This window comes from Pundamilia nyererei, unplaced genomic scaffold (assembly GCF_000239375.1).
Source record: "Pundamilia nyererei isolate P.nyererei 1_Seehausen unplaced genomic scaffold, PunNye1.0 scaffold00031, whole genome shotgun sequence".
In the NCBI taxonomy this organism is placed as follows: domain Eukaryota; kingdom Metazoa; phylum Chordata; class Actinopteri; order Cichliformes; family Cichlidae; genus Pundamilia; species Pundamilia nyererei.
In genome coordinates, this window is record NW_005187432.1 from 1,453,237 (window position 1) to 1,475,122 (window position 21,886).

Below are 21,886 nucleotides of genomic sequence, written 5' to 3' on the forward strand. Positions count from 1 at the left end.
TTTGTGAACCATTTTAACCCTTTTTAAAAACCCCAACAGAAACTATAATTTTCATTTTATAATAAGTGTTCATACACAATAGAAAGATTTCTTCCCTTTTCTGCTGTCTATACGGAGGCATACCTATTAAAGGATCTAATGTTGTTTAAGTCAAAATGGAACTGAATGTTTTGTAGTTAAAAAACCTTGACATGCCTCAAAAAAGTGGTGTACAACAGATGGTCAATGCCTAAGCACTGTATAACATTGTCAGCTATGAGAACATGCTTCATAATGTGAATGATTATTTACCTGCCGCATTAACGGGAGAGGACGTGCAAACGTTACCGCTGCTGCTGGGTTGAGATTCACGAGTCCGGAGCGGAATTAAAAACACGAGGTCATCAAATACTTTTGCATATTCGTAGTGTTTCCTCCCTTAAATGAAATATCTACTTTGCAAGTATTGCAAGTTGCCCTGTTGTCATCCGTTCTCGTAAAGTATAACCAAACTTTTGAGCGTTTGAGCCGCTTATTTCCTGCCAGGTAAATGACGCTCCGCAACGTGGTGACGTCATTCGGGGGCGACTGGAATCGATATGGGAATCGTTTGCAAAAATGGCAAACAATTCCAAGGAATTGAAACAGTGGGAACTTGTTCTCAACAAGAACCGGGTTTCGATACCCATCCCTAGCCACACCTTAATGTTTGAATTCCTCTGGATTAACATGAGCACAAAAACTGTTTGCCAGGAGCTTCGTGGCTGAGGCTTTTGTCCTTATGGTGTTTTCTATGCAGATGTTTGTCTTTATATATGCCCTTATTAGAAAAAAATATTAAATGTCTAATAAAAATCCAACATTTTCCCGTAAAATAATAACTACCTAAGAAATCTACACAAGTTCTAAGCTACACACATATACATGGACTGTATTATTATTGGCAAATTCAGCACATAACGAAAATACAATGCCTGCAAGCACGCTGTCTTTACTTTAATGCTCACAGACACTATTATTTTCTGGGAGAGCCAGTGATGATCTAATAATAAGCATTCACAAAATAAGCAAACACCATACAGCATCAGCTATGCACCGACTATTATGAAAATATCTCCAAGCGAAAATATCTAAAAACATTCACTTACACATTATTTACAGACAAATAAATTGCACTGGATCACCAACTTTCAGTTAATAACAGGCTGATGTGCATTTTTGGCTACTGTGCAGTAGCAGAGCAATGAAAAACTGGTCTTACCTCACCCTGATACTCCAAAAGTGTTTTTTTCACATGGAATTGGCTTTGATTGTTGGAGTTTTCTATCAGAACTGAAGGATTTTACCTTGCAATATAAAGCACCTTAAGGTGACTATTGTTGTGAGTTGGCGCTATATAAAAAAAAAACCCAATTGAGCTGAATTGAAGCTGTTCATCATGCAATGCATTTTCAACTGCTGCCTTGACAGATGTTAGCTCCGAGCTCTCAAGCCAGCAAAGAAATTGTATTTGGGCTTGAGCCTACATTCTGCTGTGGTCAGGGGTTGATTCTGATGATCTGCTCGGTGTTGCTGTTTTTGATTGCTTCGTCAGAGGTGCCATAACAGAGAGAGCTATTATGCTGTTAAGCTGTAGCCCATGGAGCAGATACAGATAAACATTAAAACATTAATTCAGCATTCATACATTTAATTTTGATTATTTTATATGCATATACACTAACAGTCAAAGATTTGGACATACCTTCTCATTAAAAGTTTTTCTTTATTTTCATGAGTATTTTACATTGTAGAGTCTCACTGAAGGCATCACAATTATGAATGAACACTTATATAATTATGTGATAAACAAAAGAGTGTGAAATAACTCAAAACATTTTTATATTTTAGATTCTTAAAAAAATGCCACCCTTTGCTTTGATTACTGCTTTGCACACTCTTGGCATTCTCTCGATGAGCTTCATGGGGTCGTCACCTGAAATGGTTTTCCAACTGTCTTGAAGGAGTTCCCAGAGATGCTGAGCACTTGTTGGTCCTTTTTTTCGTCACTCTGTGGTCCATCTCATTCCAAACCACCTCGACTGGGTTTAGGTCAGGAGACTGTGGAGGCCAGGCCATCTAGCGCAGCACCATCACTCTCCTTCTTGGTCAAATAGCCCTTACACAGCCTGAAGGTTTGTTCGGGGTCATTGTCCTGTTGAAAAATAAATGATGGTCCAACTAAACGCAAAATGATTGGGATTGTGTGTCGCTGCAGGATGCTGTGTGGTAGCCATGCTGGATCAGTGTGCCTTCAATTTTGAATAAATCCCCAACAAAGCACCTCCACACTATCACACCTTCTCCATGCTTCACGGTGGGAACCATGCATGTAGAGACCATCCATTCACTTTTTCTACGTCAAACAAAGACCCCACAGGTGGAACCAAAGAAGTCAGATTTGGACTCATTACACCAAAGCACAGATTTCCACTGGTCTAATGTCCTAGTGTTTCTTGGCCCAAAGAAATCTCTTCTGCTTGTTGCTTTTCCTTACTTGTGGCTTCTTAGCAGCTGTTTGACCATAAAGGGCCGATTCACGCAGAATCCTCTGAACAGTTTATGTAGAGATGTGTCTGCTACTGGAACTCTGTGTGGCATTCATCTGAGCTCGAATCTGAGATGCTGTTAACTTGTGATTTCTGAGGCTGGTGTCTCTCGGTCTTCTTTTCCTGGGGCGGTCCTCTTGTGAGCCAGTTTTGTCGTAATGCTTGATGTTTTTCCAACTGCACTTGGGGACACATTGAAAGTTTGACTGACCTTCACTTCTTAAAGTAATGATGGACTTGCTCTTTACCTAGCTTATTGGTTCCAATCCCATTAAGAAGGTAAGAAACTCCAAATGAACCCTGACGAGGTACACCTGTGACATGAAAACTACTACTACTGCCTCATGAAGCTCACTGAGCGAAGGCCAAGGGTATGCAGCACGATCAACAAATCAAAGCATTGCTACTTTCAGAAACTGTATTTATCAAACTGGGAATAAGCTTTGTACAATATTTATGCATTACAAATATCATATTATTATTGATTTATTTATTTAGCGGATGATCTATTATTTTGTATTGCAACTGAATGATGAGAAAATGACCGAAGTGGTGGCCAAAATATTAATTTCCTCGGGAGCTCACTATATCGTCATCATCAGAAAATAGAGAAGCGTGAATGAGTGAATGCTTTTGGATACAACCTTTATCTCACATGGAAAAATCAGACTGTAAATCTTCTGCAGAAAACAAGCAACACATAAGAAACCCTTTTTAAAAGATTATCTCAGTATTTACTTCAGAACACAGCTGGTTTTGGTTGTGAAGTTTAATTGGCACAGTTCCTGCTTGTCAAGATTTTCTGACTCATTTTGTGTACTGGCTTCTTGCATGTAGCAACAGTAGTTTTACTATAGTTCACACTGTGTGCTTTAAAGTCTAGTGAATGGAATAGAGTGCTGTCCATGGTCCTAACCCTGAAACAATATCTTCAAAGTATTGTTTGCAGGTTTTGCATTTGTATTTTAATTTGGAGACAAAAAGGGTTTAATTAACATCCTGCAAACAATCTGGTTTAATGAATTAATTCAATTAATTCAAGAAGGATGTAATATTTGTTTGTTTTCTAAGTCTGTCTTTACACATACTGATCTACTAACATTAATAACTCTGCAGCTTTGGCCTCTTTAAACAGAAATAGAAAGAAGTCATTTGTCCAGAACTAAATAATCTGAACTTAATCTTGAGCCCATACTATGAAAGCTCATAGCAGTCGCAGTAGTAGTCTTTACTGACCTTTTGGGAATTCATTTGTGTTTGTGACAACTGATGGATAAATATAACCACAATAAAGAAGAAATCACAGGTGCAGACGTTATATCCCACATATAAAAATAACACTGATATATAATAACAGCAGAAATATAACCAAGAATCAAAGCACACCAATGTTAAAGGAACTCAACTGTCATATTAAGTTTTGTGCTTTTTTTTTTTTGTGGTTTACAGAAGGTAAAGAAATGTGTTCAAGACCACTACATCTCCCTTTCTGTTGTCATGCTCTACATTTATTGTTTTTGGAATTCTTTTTTCTTGATCACAATATCCACTTCTGAAAGCTAACAATAAGTCTTTTTAGTCATCTTTAAATTAAAAATTCCAGCTTTAAATTTTTTTTTAAATGTTATTAAGCTCGTCTTTGTCCTATGTGTTATTGAACTGAATGTCCTTGAAGGTTTTGTGCTGTTGGTAAAACAAAACAAGCCATCTGAACACACCTCCTCGGGACGTGCGTAACTATAACAAACACCTTTCACTGTTTTCTGACAGTTTTTAAGAAAAAAATAAGCTGAAGTGAACAATAATGAAAATAATTTGTAGTTTCAGACCTAATTTATTCATTTGTTTATTTTAATGATGGTGTCGTATAATTGGATGCTCTAAATGAATTTTCATTGCACCTCTCCGTACTGATGCTGCATTACACGGTGGTCATGTCCCATTTCATTTATCATTATCGGTGTCATGCAGTGCACTGCATTTAATTTATTCACAGTCTAAGGCTCCTGGTGGTGTTTTGCATTGCAGAGAAGAGTGGCCCTCGGGGTATGTGGGGGGGCCCCCTGCCTGGAAGAGGCTAGGGAAGCACATTTTATGACCCGCTTCAGGTGTTACTAATCAGGTTTCTTAAAAAAAATCTTGAGTCTGTGTGCTCTGTGTTTGAAAATGATCAAAGCTCACTTTTTTTCAACTTTGATGGGTCAGAGCTCATAAACTACGGGTCTGATGATGATGGTGATGAAAGGATAATGCATGTTGTTATTGACCGGCCTGCTTCACTCACAGGGGATGACTGCTGTGAATGAAGCTAATCAACAACATCAAGCATTTCTCAGCCCTCAATTTTTTTTATATACAGCCACTGTGAATGTTACAACCCCCTAAATTATCACTGTACATAATATTTATTTGGTCTCTAAAATTAGAAACATTTCTCATGTGAAACTTGACATATGGTTATGCATCTGCCAGCTTTCTTGCTGTTCTGTAGATATATATACATTTGAGCTGAGGCTCAGATCCAGAGCAGCCTACGCTAAGAACATCTGTTAGGATAATTATAATTCTCAGATCAGCTGAATTACAATCACACAAGAGAGAAGTGTACAAGGGGCTGAAAAATGGCATACTTAAAACTTTGTGCTTGTTTTTTTTTTTTATATTTCAATGCAAATGATTAGGATTTTTATGCAAATGAATATTACAGTGCATTATCTTTGTGTGTTGCAGGATCCAGTCCGGCTCCTACCTCAGCACGGGCTGGTTCACGCTCATCCTCGCCATGGACATGTGCAAAGAGATCCATATCTACGGCATGATAAATGACACCTATTGCAAGTAAGACATGAACTGTCACACTCTCGCTACCCGCTCCCACATCTTCCTTCCTCTATACTTGCATGAAAAATGCACGCGTTCCTACAAAACTTTGAAAACTCCATTCACATTCACCCCAGCGCCGGCCAATCACAACCTCCCATAACCACGGTCTGCCCTGTTACATTTCCAATGCCTCAGTTTGGATTTAATGGCTGAGTTTCTATGCTGAAATCCATATTGGGTTCTCTGTGCCGTGAATACCATTATGTTTCCCTGCCTAGAATACCCAGCAGGCAGCAGTCTCTCTTTGGCTGCGGGTGGCTGGGCTCCAGCACCCCAATTCCTCCTCTGCTTCGAGTTTTATTTGTATATCGGGCCCGTCGTCTTCTCTCTGACTCCGGGGTGAGTGATTACTGTCTGACTGCGAGGCCATGGGAGGGATGACAAACAAGATGCTCTTGCTCTGGGCATGGCTGCTCAGTCTCAAGTCATCTCAGCCTTGATGATCTCGCCTCCTCTCGCAGCTCTACCTGAGCTCTCTCTATCCCCCAAATCAAACACTTTTACCTAATGCACACTGAAAATCCTGCCTTTTATCCTCTCTGTGCAGCCCGTGCACAGCAGGAGCTGAAATAAAGACACATGGCAGAGCGAAGCGATAATTCAACCAGCACGGAGGATTTTATGATTCAGTGAGGCAGTTAAGGGCCAGTTTTCTCTCCCTGCCTCTCTCATTTATTTCCCTCCATCCTGCATAGGACAGGAATATATTGTGTTTCACCAAGTTTCTGAATTGACAGTTTAGAGTCACGCAAAGTGCTTCTGTCAGCTGGATGCTCCAGAACAACAAGGAGAAGGAAACTTTTGTGTGGCAATATTCATGGTTTTAGGTTAGGATTGACCCCAGTGGTTCTGTGGCAGTGGTGCTTCAACAGGTGCTGCAGAGAGGGTGAAATTGAATTTATTTGTCAACACTGGTGCACACTGTGTGACACAGAGGAGAGGCAGTGATTGGGCTTTGTATTACTGTAAGCTGGCAGACAGCCACGGTCGCTTTCCCGCTGTGGAGCCACTGGCTGCCGTGATGGCTGTTTCCCTTCTCTCTGTATTCATTCTCTCAGTGCAATTGTTACACAAGTCATCCTCTCATAAAGCTGTCACTCGCCATTAGAAACCAGTGGCAGAGTGCACAATGAACCTTATCCATTGCTCCAAGCTTCCTTCTGTTTTTATTGATCCCTTCTTTTGAATGCAAACTCTAAACCGAGCGACGCATCGTGAAATCCATTACTGTACATTACTGAGCTTGCTGCATGTTTTCAGATTTACTTTGTCTCAGAATAGAAGTGAATCTGTTGTGATGTAAATCAGAGTTTAGTTAAAAGACTATTTATTGAATAAATGCGGGCGCCGACAGCAGCCCCTTTTTTCAAATAAGGTAGACCTGCCGAGTAGAAGCCTTTGCTCGCGGCAGAATCAGCTCGAATTACTGAACACCGTCTCAAAGGAGCTTCGTTTTAATGGTTTAATAATTGAATTTGTTTTCTTACTTTAGATTTTTATTTCTTTTAAGCCAAAACCAAGAACGCTAAATGTATTCTTAACTGTGAGAAAGAGAAGATTGAAAATTTTAACAATATATATTCATCAATATGTTTATATATTTAACAATATGTGAATACTCAAACATCAGTCATGGTTTTAATTTGATATGCAGTAGAAAAATAAATACCAATATGTTTGTTTTTTAAACCTGAGTGACTAGTGCAAACACATTTTCTCGGGGTGCTGTGGTTACACACATGCATGTTATGTTGTGAATCTAAATTGGTCCTAGCTGTGAATGCCTGTCTCTCTGAGTTAGCCCAGCGATGAACTAGCGACCTGCCCAGGATGTACCTTGTATCTGTGAGAGCTGGGATGGGTTTGTGAGCTGTGACCTTAGTTGGATAAGCAGTTAAAAAGCTGGCTGGATAACTGGATGGATAGACATTAGACAAATAGTCTACTACTATAACAGTCTCTACTTTGCAGGGCAGCTTTTTCACAATTTTTGAGACTTTAGGCAGGGATTTGCTCCCAGTTATACACGACAGCATTAACAGGATGTAGAGTGATGAACTCTGGCCTGGAGATCCTATTCCAATTCATCCAACTGAGAAAACCTTTTCTTTACTGACCTCGATTTGTGCCTGTGGGATTTGCCATGTTGAAACAGGAGCAGGCTGCCATCAGTGTCTGCCATAGCAAATTAAAAATGTTCCCTGACAAACATGTGTACACCTGGATAAATAAAATAGCTTAGCACCTAGAAAGAACCTAGAACCTAGAAACCTAGCATATGTACAAACCCAATTCCCAAACAGCTGGAACACTGTATAAAATGAAAAGCAGAATGTAATGATTTACAAACCCATGAACCCATATTTTACTCAAAATATAAGGAACATATGAAGTGTTCAAATTCTGGGAGAGGAATGTTGTCCCATTCTTGGCTGCTCAAGAGTCATGGGTTGCATTTGTCATGTTTTTTGTTTTATGATGCTCCAAATGTTTTCAATTGGTGAAATATCTGGACTGCAAACAGTATGTACCTGTATGTACCTTTCAGCATTAATGGTGTCTTTTCAGATGTATAAGCCGCCAAATCTACAGACTGTGATGTTCTCATAACATCAGACTTTTGAACTGAACACTGATAACAAGCCAAATACTCCTTTTCCTCTTGGAGTCAAAAAACATAAAAGTGGAAAACTGCTCTGGGGTCAGATGAATTGAAATTTCGATTCATTTTGGAAAACATGAACATCTCGTGCTCTGGACTAAAATTTATGTATGAGATATGGGACAGAATCACGCCTGTTTTTAATGCTCGGCTGTGAGGGTCCAAAGATCATGAGCATCCAATCGATTTCTCCAGATTTTACATTGAGGAACATTATTCTCGGGTTAGGGTTAAATCAACATTCAAAGGTGTACAGAGGTGAACAATCTGTTACCAAAGTGTAAAAAAGTAAACAAAAAGATTTGTACTTGATGGATAATTCAAAGGCAGGCAGACTGACGTTACACGAAGCTGAACGTGTCCCATCAATACATCAGTTAAATTGAAAAGCAAGATTAGGACCCCAAGCATTTTCATATTAATAACAAGATGTCAGTATTTCAATTCCAAATAATTGATACACACATGGTGCCTTTATCACAGTTTCATAAATATTCATAAAGGCTACAGTGCAGTTAGTTTACTCAATTTTTAATACTATACTACCACAGTATACACTTTTGTTAGACGTTTGTATGCTATGTCGGTGCATTTCTCCAACATCAGAATTGACACAGCAGAACTAGAGATCATGTTTTTTTTAACACACTCATTCTTCTTCCTTGTCAAAACCTACCGCCCACAGTACTCACAGTGCAACTGAACCACTGACAGGTCAGCTGGAAATTCGAATGTAATATGTGTGGTGGCTAATGAAGCCTCAAGCTGATCTCAGACACAGATGAGGAGTGGGCTGAATTTTTTTAATAGCTTTTTTCCCACATATGCAGTGCCATCCCCAAGTGAAGAGGGTGTACTGAGAAAATGGAACGAGTGCTTTGAGGAGCTCATGAATGAAGAAAATGAGAGCAAGAAGAGGAAAATTGGTCAATCAGAAAGTGCTGAGAATTAGGAAGGAGGAAGTGAGGGCAGATGTGAAGAGTGGAAAGCAGCTGATATGGGTGTGACATACCTGTGGAGGGTATGGAGATGTCTAGGAGAGAGGGCAGTGGACTTTTTAACCAGACTGTTGGAGAATGCCCGAAGAACAGAGAAGTATATTGGTACTGATTTTCAACAGCAAGTGTCATGTGCCGAGCTGTAGTAACTACAGAGGTATAAAGTTGATATCCCATATCATGATGATATAGGAAAGAGTTGTTGAAGCTAGACTGAGAAAACAGCTGACGATCAGTGAGGATGAGTGTCAGGGGTAATTTGGGACTGAAAGAAAAGACTGTAGTGAGAACTGCTATGGTTTGGAGGCAGTGGCACTAACAAAAAGACAGAAGGCGAAGCTGGAGGTGGCAAAGTTAAAGATGTTAAGGTTTTCACTGAGTGTGACCAGGATAGACAAAATTAGAAATGAGTTTATTAGACAGACAGCTCAGGTTGAGCCGTTTGGAGACAAAGTCAGGGAGATATAGCAGAGATGGTCTGTACATGTGCAGAGGAGGTATAGTGCCACTCCCAAACAATTGTAGATGAAAGTTTGTGTAAATAATGTGTAAATAATCTTCTTCTTCTTCTTCTTTTTAGGACAGAGGATTACAAAAAAGTTCCCTACCATTATTACGAGGCGGGCAGCCGAGACGAGTGTGCTGAGTATCTCCTGCATGAGAGTGCCCCATATGGAGGACACCGTTTCATCACGGAGAAGTCCGTTTTTGCCAAGTGGGCAAAGTCTCATGCCATCAAGTTCTTCAACCCACCGTGGCAGCTGTCGTGACCCTGGCTGAAGCAGCATGGAAGCATCATTATCATCATCATCATCATAACTATCATCCACAAAGACAAAATGAATCTCTGCAGTTACACTAACCAACACACAGCCATTTTTGCCCAAATCCCAGCCCATATCTATTAATAAAGGTTGTTTTTAAAGTCCTGGTTGGGTACACATGGAGCCTCATACAAAAAAAAGAAAAAAAATTACATAAAAGTTTGACCAACGTGAACAGCAATGACACATCTCCTGCTTTTTTGAATTTAAAGCCCTCTCCTGAATTTTAGAGCTGAGGCCTGCTGCTGTGCACTGACTAATCGATCCGCTCGCTGCTCTGTGAGTCCAGCGAAGGATGGTTTGAACTTTAAAAAAAGGAGAAGAAACAAGCGTCCGTCAACTCGCAGTGACCTTAGTGGCTCAGATTTCCGTATTCTCTACACATCACAGAGGCCGAATTTACATTTTCTCTCAAAGCTGTAGCAGAAGAAGCGCTTAGCTGCCGCCGTGGAGGCAAGTGGCATCAGCTTGGACGTCTGACAAGCTCGTCCACTTTGTTTCCTCTGCGTGTCTGTCTTCTGTCAGGCTGTAATTAATCTATAACGAGTATCATTCAGGCCTTCATCTCTGACTGAGCGAGTGGTGAAGGCAGATGCTCTGTCAGATTCAATTTTGCTCCGTTCTGTTCAAAGGCGCTTCAGAACAAGGTCACGAGAAAAAGACAGCACTAGCAGATTGCAGTCAAACTTGAAGGTAAACCAGAGGTGGAGATGTAAATCAGCTTTTTTGCTTCTGTGTGGTCATACACGCAACTTAAAGGTGTCCTCTTTATGTTATTTTTTTTTCTTTTTATAATGCTGTGAAAATGACGATTAAGACACATGTTGCGGTGTTGGCCTGATGTCCTGATAGTTTGCTAATGTATTCCCGCGGAGATAAATTGTTAATTCTCTTGAACAGTGTGCCAATCGACAGTGTGAGTATCACAGCGCACAGAACGATGTGCAATTAGAAGCTTCGTCTTTACGGAAGGAGTTAAGTCATTTGTGACCCTGCGGAGAGAGAGATTTATATGTGCAGTGAAACCATTTGAAGTTAATTGTATTCTGTTATCATTGTGCCTGCAACATACTCTGAAGTTCATCGTATAGACACAAAGGAAGATGCTCTCTCTCGTACTCTCATCCAGCTTTGTGCCTCTATGTGTAAAGCTTTGCTGCGTGAACGCATCTTCCCATTTGTCTCTGGTTGGAGCGTGCGTGTCTCTTGGCTCGGGGCATTACATTTGAATACATCTGTTCCAGGACGGTGAAGAATAATCAGTGAAGTGGTGAGGTGTGTATGCTGGCTGGTAGCTGTGGATGTGACCAAGACTGCCTCTCCCGAGGCTGTGATTAGTGTCCTGGTCAGTGCGGTGGCCCAGAAGGGAGGACTGGACCGACTCAAAGACTTTAAATACAGACTGCTCGATGCAAACACTCCCTGGTGATTGCAGCTGAGTTCCAGAGTCTCAGAATTGCTGCAAATCAATGCCTAACAACACACGGAGGCTATGCTGTTTGTCTGTGAGCACTAATGTGGTGATTTGCAGGTCAAGTTTACAGGTTAAAACTTGACTGAAAATAAGCATGAAATCCATTCGATTTTTTTAAGGTCCATTTGTAGCTTTTTCTAATACTTTCACTTAAAAGAAAAATGGGGGTTTGGGGGTGAAAAGTCACATTTTGACATATCAGCAGAGTTTCTGCAACTCTGCACTCACTGCATTTCATTTGAAACCAGGTACCACCTACACATTGAAATTCAGTGCTTCAGATTCTCTGTAAGTTATTTGTAACCTAGTAATCTTGTGTGAGAACCCTTCTAGACCCGTAAAAACATAGAACATGGGTGTCTGAATGTACTTGCTGATGGCACAGGAACGATTAAGAAGGTGCTTAATGTTGCTAAAACCTCATGGCAGCTATAACTTGAATACATGTATTCGGATAGTAAGTAGGAAAAACAATTGTAACGATGCAATGACCATATGAAAAAAATCATTTTTGATCTTAACTTGTTGGCCTTATAGCACCCCCCCAACATCTAAGATGCTTTTAAGGCCCATAAGATGTAGCTGGAGACCTTGAAAAACAAAGGTATTGGATGTACCTCAAGATTAAAGGCACCTTGTGGAGTGTTTTTTTAAATCAATAAAGAACATTTAGATTTACATTCAGAAGTCATTGTGCGTATCCTTGAGGTTTAACAGCTACAATGAATGGATTCCCTACTCAAAAAACACTCTCATAGCCCCATTTTGTGACAAACAAAATGTGGAGCCACTCGTCGGAAAAAAGAAACAAACAAACATTCAATATCAGCAATATTAGAGGTCACAAACTCCACAAAGTACTTTTAAAGGTTTTTCTTTTTACAGAGTTTTCTACTTTGAAGAGGTACACTAAAGGACTTTCAGGCTCCACCTCTAACAGTTTACTGTGTAACAGTTTTCTAAACTCTCTCTGTCAGTGTTGTTTGCCTGAAGCCGTTTTTCACACATGCACTTTGGACAATTTTGTGAGAATCAGGTTGGGATATTTTCCACAGTTGTCTTTCCTCATATGATACATATGCGATACGCACAGCAGGAAATAGTCAGTTTTAGATGCGTTCGCCATCCTGGAAATACTCTGTGTTGTTTAGGTGAGGGAGCTGCCTAAATAAGACTTCCTGGAGGCATTACACATGATGCACTCGCTGCATGTAATATTAGATGCTCTGCTCTCACGTCGGCACTCGTCATACAGCCTTTGTACAAGTGAGCTGGCGGGTTAAAGACCAGCTAATGGCTGATTTAATTGCATTAGACATTTGCAGTCTCACCTCCACCTTTGTTGGGTTAGTCCTAGAAAGGTTCTGTGCAGCAGTCCATGCGTGAAAACTGCTTTTTGTTACAATTTTTTGTAACAATCCCTAAATCAGTCAAAAACTAACAAAGAAGTTTAAGTTTTGAACGAAAGTTACAGTAATGGGGTCTAACCATTATTTCCATGGTCTAGACAGAACTTTCTTGCAGGCTTATAAGAAATCCTATTGAGATTACACTTCGACTGCTTGATCTGTATGACAGCTGAGCAAAGCCTTCCCCTGATGAAGACAGTCTTCTGTGATTGAAAGCTGTGGAAAAAGCTGGCATGTGGATTTTATTGTCAATTTTAGGGCAGTTTTAGCGCATCAGTAAAATCAAGCTTTCTGCGTTCTTGTGTATCTGATGCACTTCTGAAAACAACAGTATGTTTCAGTCCAAGAGAGCACAGCAAAAGCTCTGCATCTCTACTTAAAACTGTTGTCACCTTGTCACTCGTTATAAGTCAGCCCAGCTGATGAGAGCATCGGCAAAATGTAAAACCGCGCTGCTTTAAATTCCTCCCGGTGTAGCTCAGCGGATAGGAGACGGCCGTAACACAGGCGGGGTCAGCGGTCAGATTTCCTCGGGGATGGCGCGTGTTCAAGAGGTGTTTGGAATCCCAGCACGACAGGTAGCAGTGGATCAAAGTGTCCTCCACATGTACGTGAAGTATTAGAGCATGAAAATGAAATCTGGGCCGGCAGAGTTGGAAATCATGCTTCTTCTCCTTCCCGTGGGGAAAAAACAGCCATAGACACTGAAGCGTGGATAGGTACAGTAGGCCATGCATGTTAAACATTTAACATACATGTTTTATACATCTCGCTCAGCACGCAATTGTGCAGTCATCTGGCAGCTCTCCAACAGGCAGTTGCATTTCTGCTGTAGTTTTCAACCTACATTGTAAAGTGCTTCACATCAATACAAGAAACAGACTTTCTGTGAGACACGTTTGACGTGTTTTTAGGGTTTTTTGATGAATTATTTGAAGGCTTTTTGTTTGTTTACTCACAAGTGGAAGAAGAGTGCTGTTTTTTTCTGTTTATCTCCAATCCTCCTTTTGTGGCATGTTTTTAATTTAAGCATTGATGCCTTTTTTGTTTGTTTGTTTGTTTTTTGTTGATGCACTCGTTTGTGTGCAGTCGTTTTTTTTTTTTGCTGCTGCAGGCCACGTAGTTGATTATTTCCTGAGCAACAGACACTGCATTGTTCTCAGCTGGAGCACACTGGATGAAAACCCAAGGATGCATTATACAGTATATTATGAAGAATACATCCTCTTATGGGCTCTCATGAATCATCTGTGGCTCGCAGGAAGGGGACTGAATAAAAGACTGGGCTGAGATGCAGGCAGATAATAAGGTAGCTTTATTTCCAGAAGTTCTTTTTTTCAAATGCAAGAGCTTTTTTTTGTTTTTTAAAGAAAATATGAGCATTCATATCTGCCAGCTAAATATACAGCCAGCAACAGGTTACAGTAGGTTACCTTAGAATAAAAAATGAAAATGGGTCATAAAAGGTAACAAAATCCACCAAATAGCATCTCTGAATTTCCCCTATTAAAATGTTTTATATCTTATTTGTTTACAAAAACGCTCTTTTACATAATCATTACTAGTTGGCCAGTATGAAGTGGTTTTCTCTTGTTTGCAGCTTTAAGTCGGGGGCCTGAAGCTTCATATTTACTGTACAGATATGAGAATGGAATTGATTTGCTCAACTATTTTTTTGTGTCCTAAAATTTTGAACTATTTTACCCCTTTTGTTCTTAAAGTATCCCTTAACCCCTTAGCAGTCCTACAAATTTACAATTAGTCCCCTAAACCATCCAATGTACCGTGGGCGGTACGTCCGACTGCTAACAGGTTAAATCAGCGGTCCCCAACCTTTTTTGCGCCACGGACCGGTTTATGCCTGACAATATTTTCACAGACCGGCCTTTAAGGTGTCGCGGAAAAGTACAACAAAATAAAACTAGTACTGAAAAAAAGAAGATTTATTCATAACACACGTGAAAAGACCCAGGAAAACCGAGTTAACGATAAAAACGATAACAAAATAACGCTGAAAACCGATAAAAACCCTGAAAACTATACATTTCACACCTGAGCCTCAACTCTCGCGGCCCGGTACCAAACGACTCACGGACCGGTACCGGTCCGAGGCCCAGGTTTGGGGACCGCTGCCTTAAATGACCTCAAGTCATGTTCTGAGCAGTGCTGTTTAATTTGAAAAAGTATAAACTGTCGTTAAATCCGAAGAAAACTCTGCACTCGAATGAAAACACAGATCAGCTACAACATTTAGACTGGCTGCTAAATATTGTGCCGTCCCCCTTTCTGTAGCAAAAACAGCTCTGATCATATGTGTAGGTCATCCTGTAGACTGGGTGTGTTGTAGGGCATCTAACACATGCTGCAGAAGTTTGGGGTCTGGATCACCACCTTGGGATCTGTTTCTGGGCAGTTTTTGTCTGGAGTAGATACCCCTACTCTTGCTTTCCTAGCTCAGAATTTATTAGCACTAATCCTACATGATCAGGTCAGTTTTACAGGGAAGAGCAATGCAGACACACTAGCACATGCCTATAAATGACAATGTATCACTAACCATAGCATACAACAGGATGTAAGTTTTCTAAGCGGAACACCACGTTGTTGACAAGATGATAAGTGTAATTAATTTCACCTGTCAGTGTTTTTAATGTTGTGGCTGATCAGTGTAAATAAAAATTAGGGGCAAATGTTGAAGTTAAAGCAAACCGAAGTCCTGATTAAAACATTTGAGTCTCGACATTTGCAGAACAAAGACGTGAATTTCATTATTCGTCACAGTTTTAAAATACAGTCATTATTTTTTCTGGGTGTCCTGCTGTGATAGTCAAAGTAATTACAGTTTGGAATTTAGTTACAATTTGACAAAACTTTTGATTGTTTCTTTATGTAGCACATTATTTATTCCCTGCTAATTATCGTACTTGTTGCCATTTCAAACTCTTGAAGTGCTTTTTTGCATTGAAAAGTTTATTATGACATTCATAATTGTGTCATCTCCTTTCCTCTGTGCATGTCTTACAGTTTTTTTGTGTCCTGACACATGTTTGTTTTTCGTGTCCAGGTTAAGTGTCCTTGTGAAGTGTGTAACTTTGCGTGTTTAAGTTGCATAGAATGTAAAATGACACTATGATGAAAAAAAAGTGGTTTTGCTAACACAGCTAACACACCTTTTTTTTAATCACTGGTGAAATAACATCCAAATGCTGCATGGATTTTTGCAGGTTATTGAATTGTACATTTCGTTAAAAATAATAATAATTGTGATTATATGTGTTACTTCTGTCATTTGCTGTCTGCATATTAGCTAAAATTAGATATATTGTGAATGTTCTTATTTTTACCGATGTGAAGTGTGTCCTCTGTCTTTTATTCACTGTGGGGATTAAAGAAAACCGTAAAACTCCTTTTATATGATTAATTTCTTTTCATAACAAAGCCGAGTAAGGAGGATAAGAATATAAGACGACTGGTGAAATGTGTTCATGTTATATGAATGGAGCGCCGGCTGAGCTGTCATCTTAAATCTGGTGTCTCATGAGAATTTTAAAACGTCAGTAGAGGAGCAGAGATGTGCTGAGTCCAGACACTTCCTGGGAGTTTTTGGTTTTTATGTAACCTCCGCATAAATGATCATAAGTTTGAAATAATAATGCCTACACTTGTGCTTTTTATGCCACAGTAATGAATAAAGAATCAAGACAGAAAATTAAAAGGCCACTGCAGCAGTATGTTAATGCACTTTTGTTACTTTAGAAACAAGAACAGCTGAACTTGAAGCACACAAAATGAAATATCCTGACTGAAAACAGAGGAGTTTTTCTTTCTCCTCTCTGTAACCTAAATACTACATTGCCAAATTCAGCACCACCTGCTCAACTCCCCATTAATGCAAATATCTAGTCAGCCAATTACATGGCAGCAACTCAATGCATTACTGGGTTTACTGACAGGAAGTCACCAGTAACTGAAATAACAACTCATTACAACCAAGAAAAGCAAAAGAGAATCTCTCAACAAACATCATGCCGAACCTTGAAGCAGAAGAGCTACAGCAGCAGAAGACCACATTGGGTGTGACTCCTCTCTGCAAAGATCGGGAAATGAAGCTACATTGTAATCGGCTCACCAAAATCGGACAATGGAAGATTAGAAAAAATGTTTGATGGGTCTGGTCTGATGAGTCCCAATTTCTGCTGCAACATTTGGATGGTAGAGCCCGATTTTGGTGTAAACAACATGAAAGCATCAATTCATCCTATTTTAATCAACAGTTCAGGCCTGTGGTTGTTGTTTAATGATGTGGGGGATCGTTGTGTCAGAAAAAGCTTAGATCATGGCCTTCACAGTCTCCAGATCTAATGTCTGGTACTTGCTATGGACACTAAGCTAATGTATAGCTTTGTTTGGTAACAATATCCAGTGTAAATATAGCATATTGATTAACATGTGGATAAGCTACCCTGAAACTCACTGTAATAGGCTGTAATTGCATCGAGCTTGCTCAATAATGCACTAGTTTGTATTCTGCCAGTGCAAACATCCAGTTTTTCTCATTCTTATAGTTTAAGATTTATAAAACCTAAATCCACCATGATGAGGTCAGTTTTAGCAATAGAGACAGACAAGCGCATGCTTACAGATGGCAAAACAATCACTACCAACGACATCCGAGGCAGTACTATAAATCAACATCCACATCAAGATCACGATGCAGGGTTTTTAAGCAGAACATTACATTGTTGACAAGATGATCTATATTATTAATTTCAGCTGTTTTAATGTTGTAACTGATCATTGTAATAACAAATAGGGTTCTTTTGAACATGAATGCATTCCCAGTACTCAAATGGCCTCCAGAGCCTGCAGATCACAATCAAATAGAGCACCTTTGAAATGTGGTGGAACAGGAGATTCACATCATGGATGTGCAGCAGACCAATCTGAAGCAATTATGTGATGCTGACATGTCACCGTGGACCAAACTCTACAGCACCTTCTTGAATCTATGAAGAATTACGGCAGATCTGAAGACAAAAGGGAATCACTGTCAAGGTGTAACTAATTGACAGTGAGTCTACCTTAATTTTTAATATTAGATATGCTTTCCAAAGTAAATTAAGCATCATTTTTTGCTGTCTTTTTACTTGATTTTATTTATTTGGTACATTAACTAATGTTTTAATGAGCGTGTTTTCCAAGTTGCAATTTATTCATTGACAGTCTTCTTCATTTGAGCTTGTGGCAATTAAATTAGAAATGACGCTTATAATAATGCAACTCACATCATTTTGGGAACATCAGAAAAGAGATTTAGTTAAATATAGTTTTCTGGTTAAATATAGAAAAAAAATCCAACCAAGATGAAAAGCAGGAATTGATTGTAAATTATGTTGTTAAATTATTAACAACATGGGGGAAATGGAAAAAACCTGACATCCATTGCTACAATCCACCGACTGAGAAAAACATTACCACTGAACACACACATTCAGGAAATTACCTGTCCTTCAAAACTGTTCAGTACACTGTAAACATGACATGAAGGCATCAGGGGTAGCGTGGCCTCTCAAGCCCTGCTACCAATAGGAGTGAAGTCTTAGTTCTTTTAAAAAAAAAAGAAGAAGTGTATTTTCTTTTTAAATATGAATCGATTGAGCCGTGATGCTCAATGTTTTCAGCTCACGTACGTGGTGGTGTGTTTGAATAGCACATTTACATAAGTTTAATCAAAGCGTCATGTAGTGTCCAGGAGGACGCCAAGCCACAGCACAGAAAAGTATGTTTGGATGTTGTTGTTATGCTCCCTCTGGCTTTAGTTTAATTAACTGACAGTTTGAGTTGTTGTCTGCTTGAGCTGACCAGCGTCTGTGTCAGAAACGCTGTCCCGAGCCCTGTAGAAGTCAGTCGGTCACATTAGTGCATATTCCAAATGAGATTTAAAAATCATTCAGTGTTGTGCTTCCAGCACTACTTTTACAACTTTTCCCTCATGGCTTAGAAGTCCTGTTCTGACTTATTGGATGTACAAATGTGCACAGAGACCAACTGCAACTCAGAGAACAAACAGGAGACTTTAATGAGGATCCATCTGTGACCATGCCAGGAGCACATCTATAGTCTCTATCATTACCATAAGGTTCTAGTTCTATTGTAATGTCCTGAGGCACCTGTGGGAGGACAGTGGGAATTGTGCACTTTTTGGCTGAACCAACACATTTATAATTCACCACCCATCACACCTCCTATTTGCCTAGTTTGGGTTATTTTAACCGTGTTCTCGTCCTGGGAATGATGGTTGACTTTCTGGCTCAACATTTTGAAACACGGGAGAAAATTAAAGGAGTTTAACAAAAATATTGTTTAAACTTTTTAGGAAATACAGACATTTTTATACATAGTCCCTATAAATAGTTTTCAGATGCTCAGAAGTAATTAGAGAAACTCGGGCAATTAACAGTTGTTTTTAGTTCTTGGATTGAAAACCTTTGCAGTTAAGTCCAAAACCTGCAGATATCGCCAAATGCTGTTCCTCCTTTGAGATGCTCTGCCAGGCCTTTGCTGCAGTCCTCTGCAGTTGCTGCTTGATTGTTTGTCTTTCTGTATTTAATTTTGTATTAACTATCTAGAAAGCATGCTCTTCTGGATTGTGATCACATGACTGGCTTGGTCATTGAAGGATGTCCCATTTCTTTGCATTGAGAAACTACGGAGTTGTTTTTGGCTCATTATCCGTTTGGACTGTCAAGTACCATCAGTTTTGCAGCATTTTGCTCAATGTGGACAGAGAGTATTGCCCTATATGCTTAAGATTTATCCTATTACTTCTGTCAGCAGTCATGTCACCAATAAACACTAGTGACCTGTGGGAAGTTCTCTGTGACACTTGGAACAACCTACCTACCGAGAAGAGCTCTGGACCAGTGCAACTAGGAGAATTGGTTTTCTGTTCTAAGATTACTTAGCATTAAGCATTGTCCCTTCTAAACACACAGACACATTAATTTACCTCCCCATTGTGCTTTGTCACAAACAAATATGAGTTACATCGCATCAAATAATAAACTAAGGTGCCTAGAATCCATATTCAGAGCTGACCACATCAGCTCGGCATGCTCTTCAGTCTTCTTTATGAAATCCGTAGACAGTACAATGACACGGCTGATGTATTAACTAATAACTAAATAGCTGCAAGCTCCACAGCCCATTCATTTCTCTGAAGTGCTGGGTGGAGCCATACAGGGAGCTTGCTTTCTGAGCAATGGAAGTAATGGACATGATGTAATTTGCACAAGCTTACAACAACAGAGAAACTAATGAGCCGTTGGGTAAATGTAGAAAATAACTTTTTCAGTCTACCTTACCCTGAGGAGAGAGAAACAATCTGCCATTATCACTTCACTTACCTTCACTGTGCAAGAACTCAATTAAATTCCAGTCTGACCCCATGCTTACCTGATTTTTTTCCTGCCTTCATTTTTTTGTTGTCCTGGCAGCTGGTGCACATTAGCGTTTTCTGTTATGTGCACAGTTCTAACTGCACAAGGTCAATGACACAACTGGAATCTTTTCAATTTGGTGTTTGCAAATTTGTTCTTGCAGAGCGTTTGACCTCTGGAACATATTTGCAGGAGGATGTGCTCTCCAGGGCCAGATGGTGCTGCAGCATGTACCATTACCGTGGCTCAGGGACACGCACAGTGGTAATTATAAGGGATGAAGTGAAAAAAAAGAAAAACAGATAAAAGAAACAAAGTCTAAAGTAGCTCTGTCTCTCTCTACGTGCCTCTAAAAAAGTGTTCCAGCCTAATAAAAAATGAGACTGACATATTTTATGTTTGAATAAATACACCGACTGTGCACAAGCCCAGTACATACTACATCTCAATCAAATAGAGCACCTTTGGAATGTGTATTCAAATCAAGGATGTGTAGCCAGTAAATCTGCTTTGACTGTGTGATGCTGTCATGTAAATGTGGAGCAAATTCTGTGATGAATGTCTCCAGCACCTCCAACACTCAAAGAATTAAAGCAGTTCTGAAGACAAAGAGTGTTCTTGTTGTTCTCCAACTTTCAAAAAAGCTTTGGAATTGTATATTAGAGAAAAAAGCCATAAACATCTGCCAAGCTATTTTTTTTTTTTTTTACTTCTCATAGTTGTGTGGAATCACTTAGGCGTTGGTTTATTTTTCAGCTCCAGACTTTGCCACTTTTGCTAAAATTTACTGACAAACAGAATACCAACAATGAATGACTTCTTAATTAGAACATTGTTCTTACTGAGAAATATTTACAGCACATTTGTTGCTATGAATTTGAACATTGATTAAAACCTGCAGGTAAATATTTGTTAGTAGATATGGTGCTGATAGGCATGACAGGAGGCCGAGCTGGCAGTGCTGAAGATGCTAAGATTTTCTGTGGGCGTGACAAGGATGGATAGGATTAGAAATCAGCACATCAGACGGACAGCTCAGTTTGAGATGGTTTGGAGGTGTAGATAGTAGGCATGTTAGGTAAAGGATGTAAAAAATAGAGCTGTCAGATAGAAGTCAAACAGAAAGAAGATTCATTACTGTAATGACAGGACAGAAGAGGATGCAAGAGTGAGACGTAGGCAGATGATCTGCTGTTGATCAGCCGAAAGAAGAAGAAGATCTAAGGTAGCACTGTACATGAGTGGTATATTTGTCGCTGATCTTTGGAAAACACAAAAGGGAATAAAGCCTGGAAAAAAAAACTTTTTTTCATGGTAATTATCAGGTAAACTCCCCAAATTAAATTCATCCTATTCAGCATTTTCTGTTTTTAACAAAGGATTTGAAAATCAGTTTTCAATCACATATAGTCACAGAGCAAGGAGATCCATGCTACTGTGGAATATATGCCGTAGAAAATAACCAGTTGTGGTTTGCTGGCTCACTGAGTTGTTTTCTGCAAAATGTTATCATGCCGATCTTTTTCTAGCCTGCAGGCAAAGATATCTGTACAAATCTCTACTTGCATCACATAGATTTTGTGCCCTGAATGCGAAAGTCATTTTTAATAAGTAACTGAACCAAATTACC

At 39.6% G+C, this 21,886-nt stretch overlaps 1 protein-coding gene across 2 annotated transcripts in view; it reads left to right on the forward strand.

Annotated features, from left to right (window-relative positions):
• Window positions 1-13,760, forward strand: part of st6galnac3 (ST6 (alpha-N-acetyl-neuraminyl-2,3-beta-galactosyl-1,3)-N-acetylgalactosaminide alpha-2,6-sialyltransferase 3) — a 99,541-nt gene extending 85,781 nt beyond the window's left edge. For both annotated transcript variants that reach the window (XM_005729004.1, XM_013909767.1), the window contains 2 exons: window positions 5,298-5,405; window positions 9,691-13,760. In XM_005729004.1, coding sequence (XP_005729061.1) covers window positions 5,298-5,405; window positions 9,691-9,880 — 298 coding nt within the window. In that variant the 3' untranslated portion in view covers window positions 9,881-13,760. The remainder of the gene's footprint in view (window positions 1-5,297; window positions 5,406-9,690) is intronic.
• The last annotated feature ends 8,126 nt before the right edge of the window (window positions 13,761-21,886 follow it).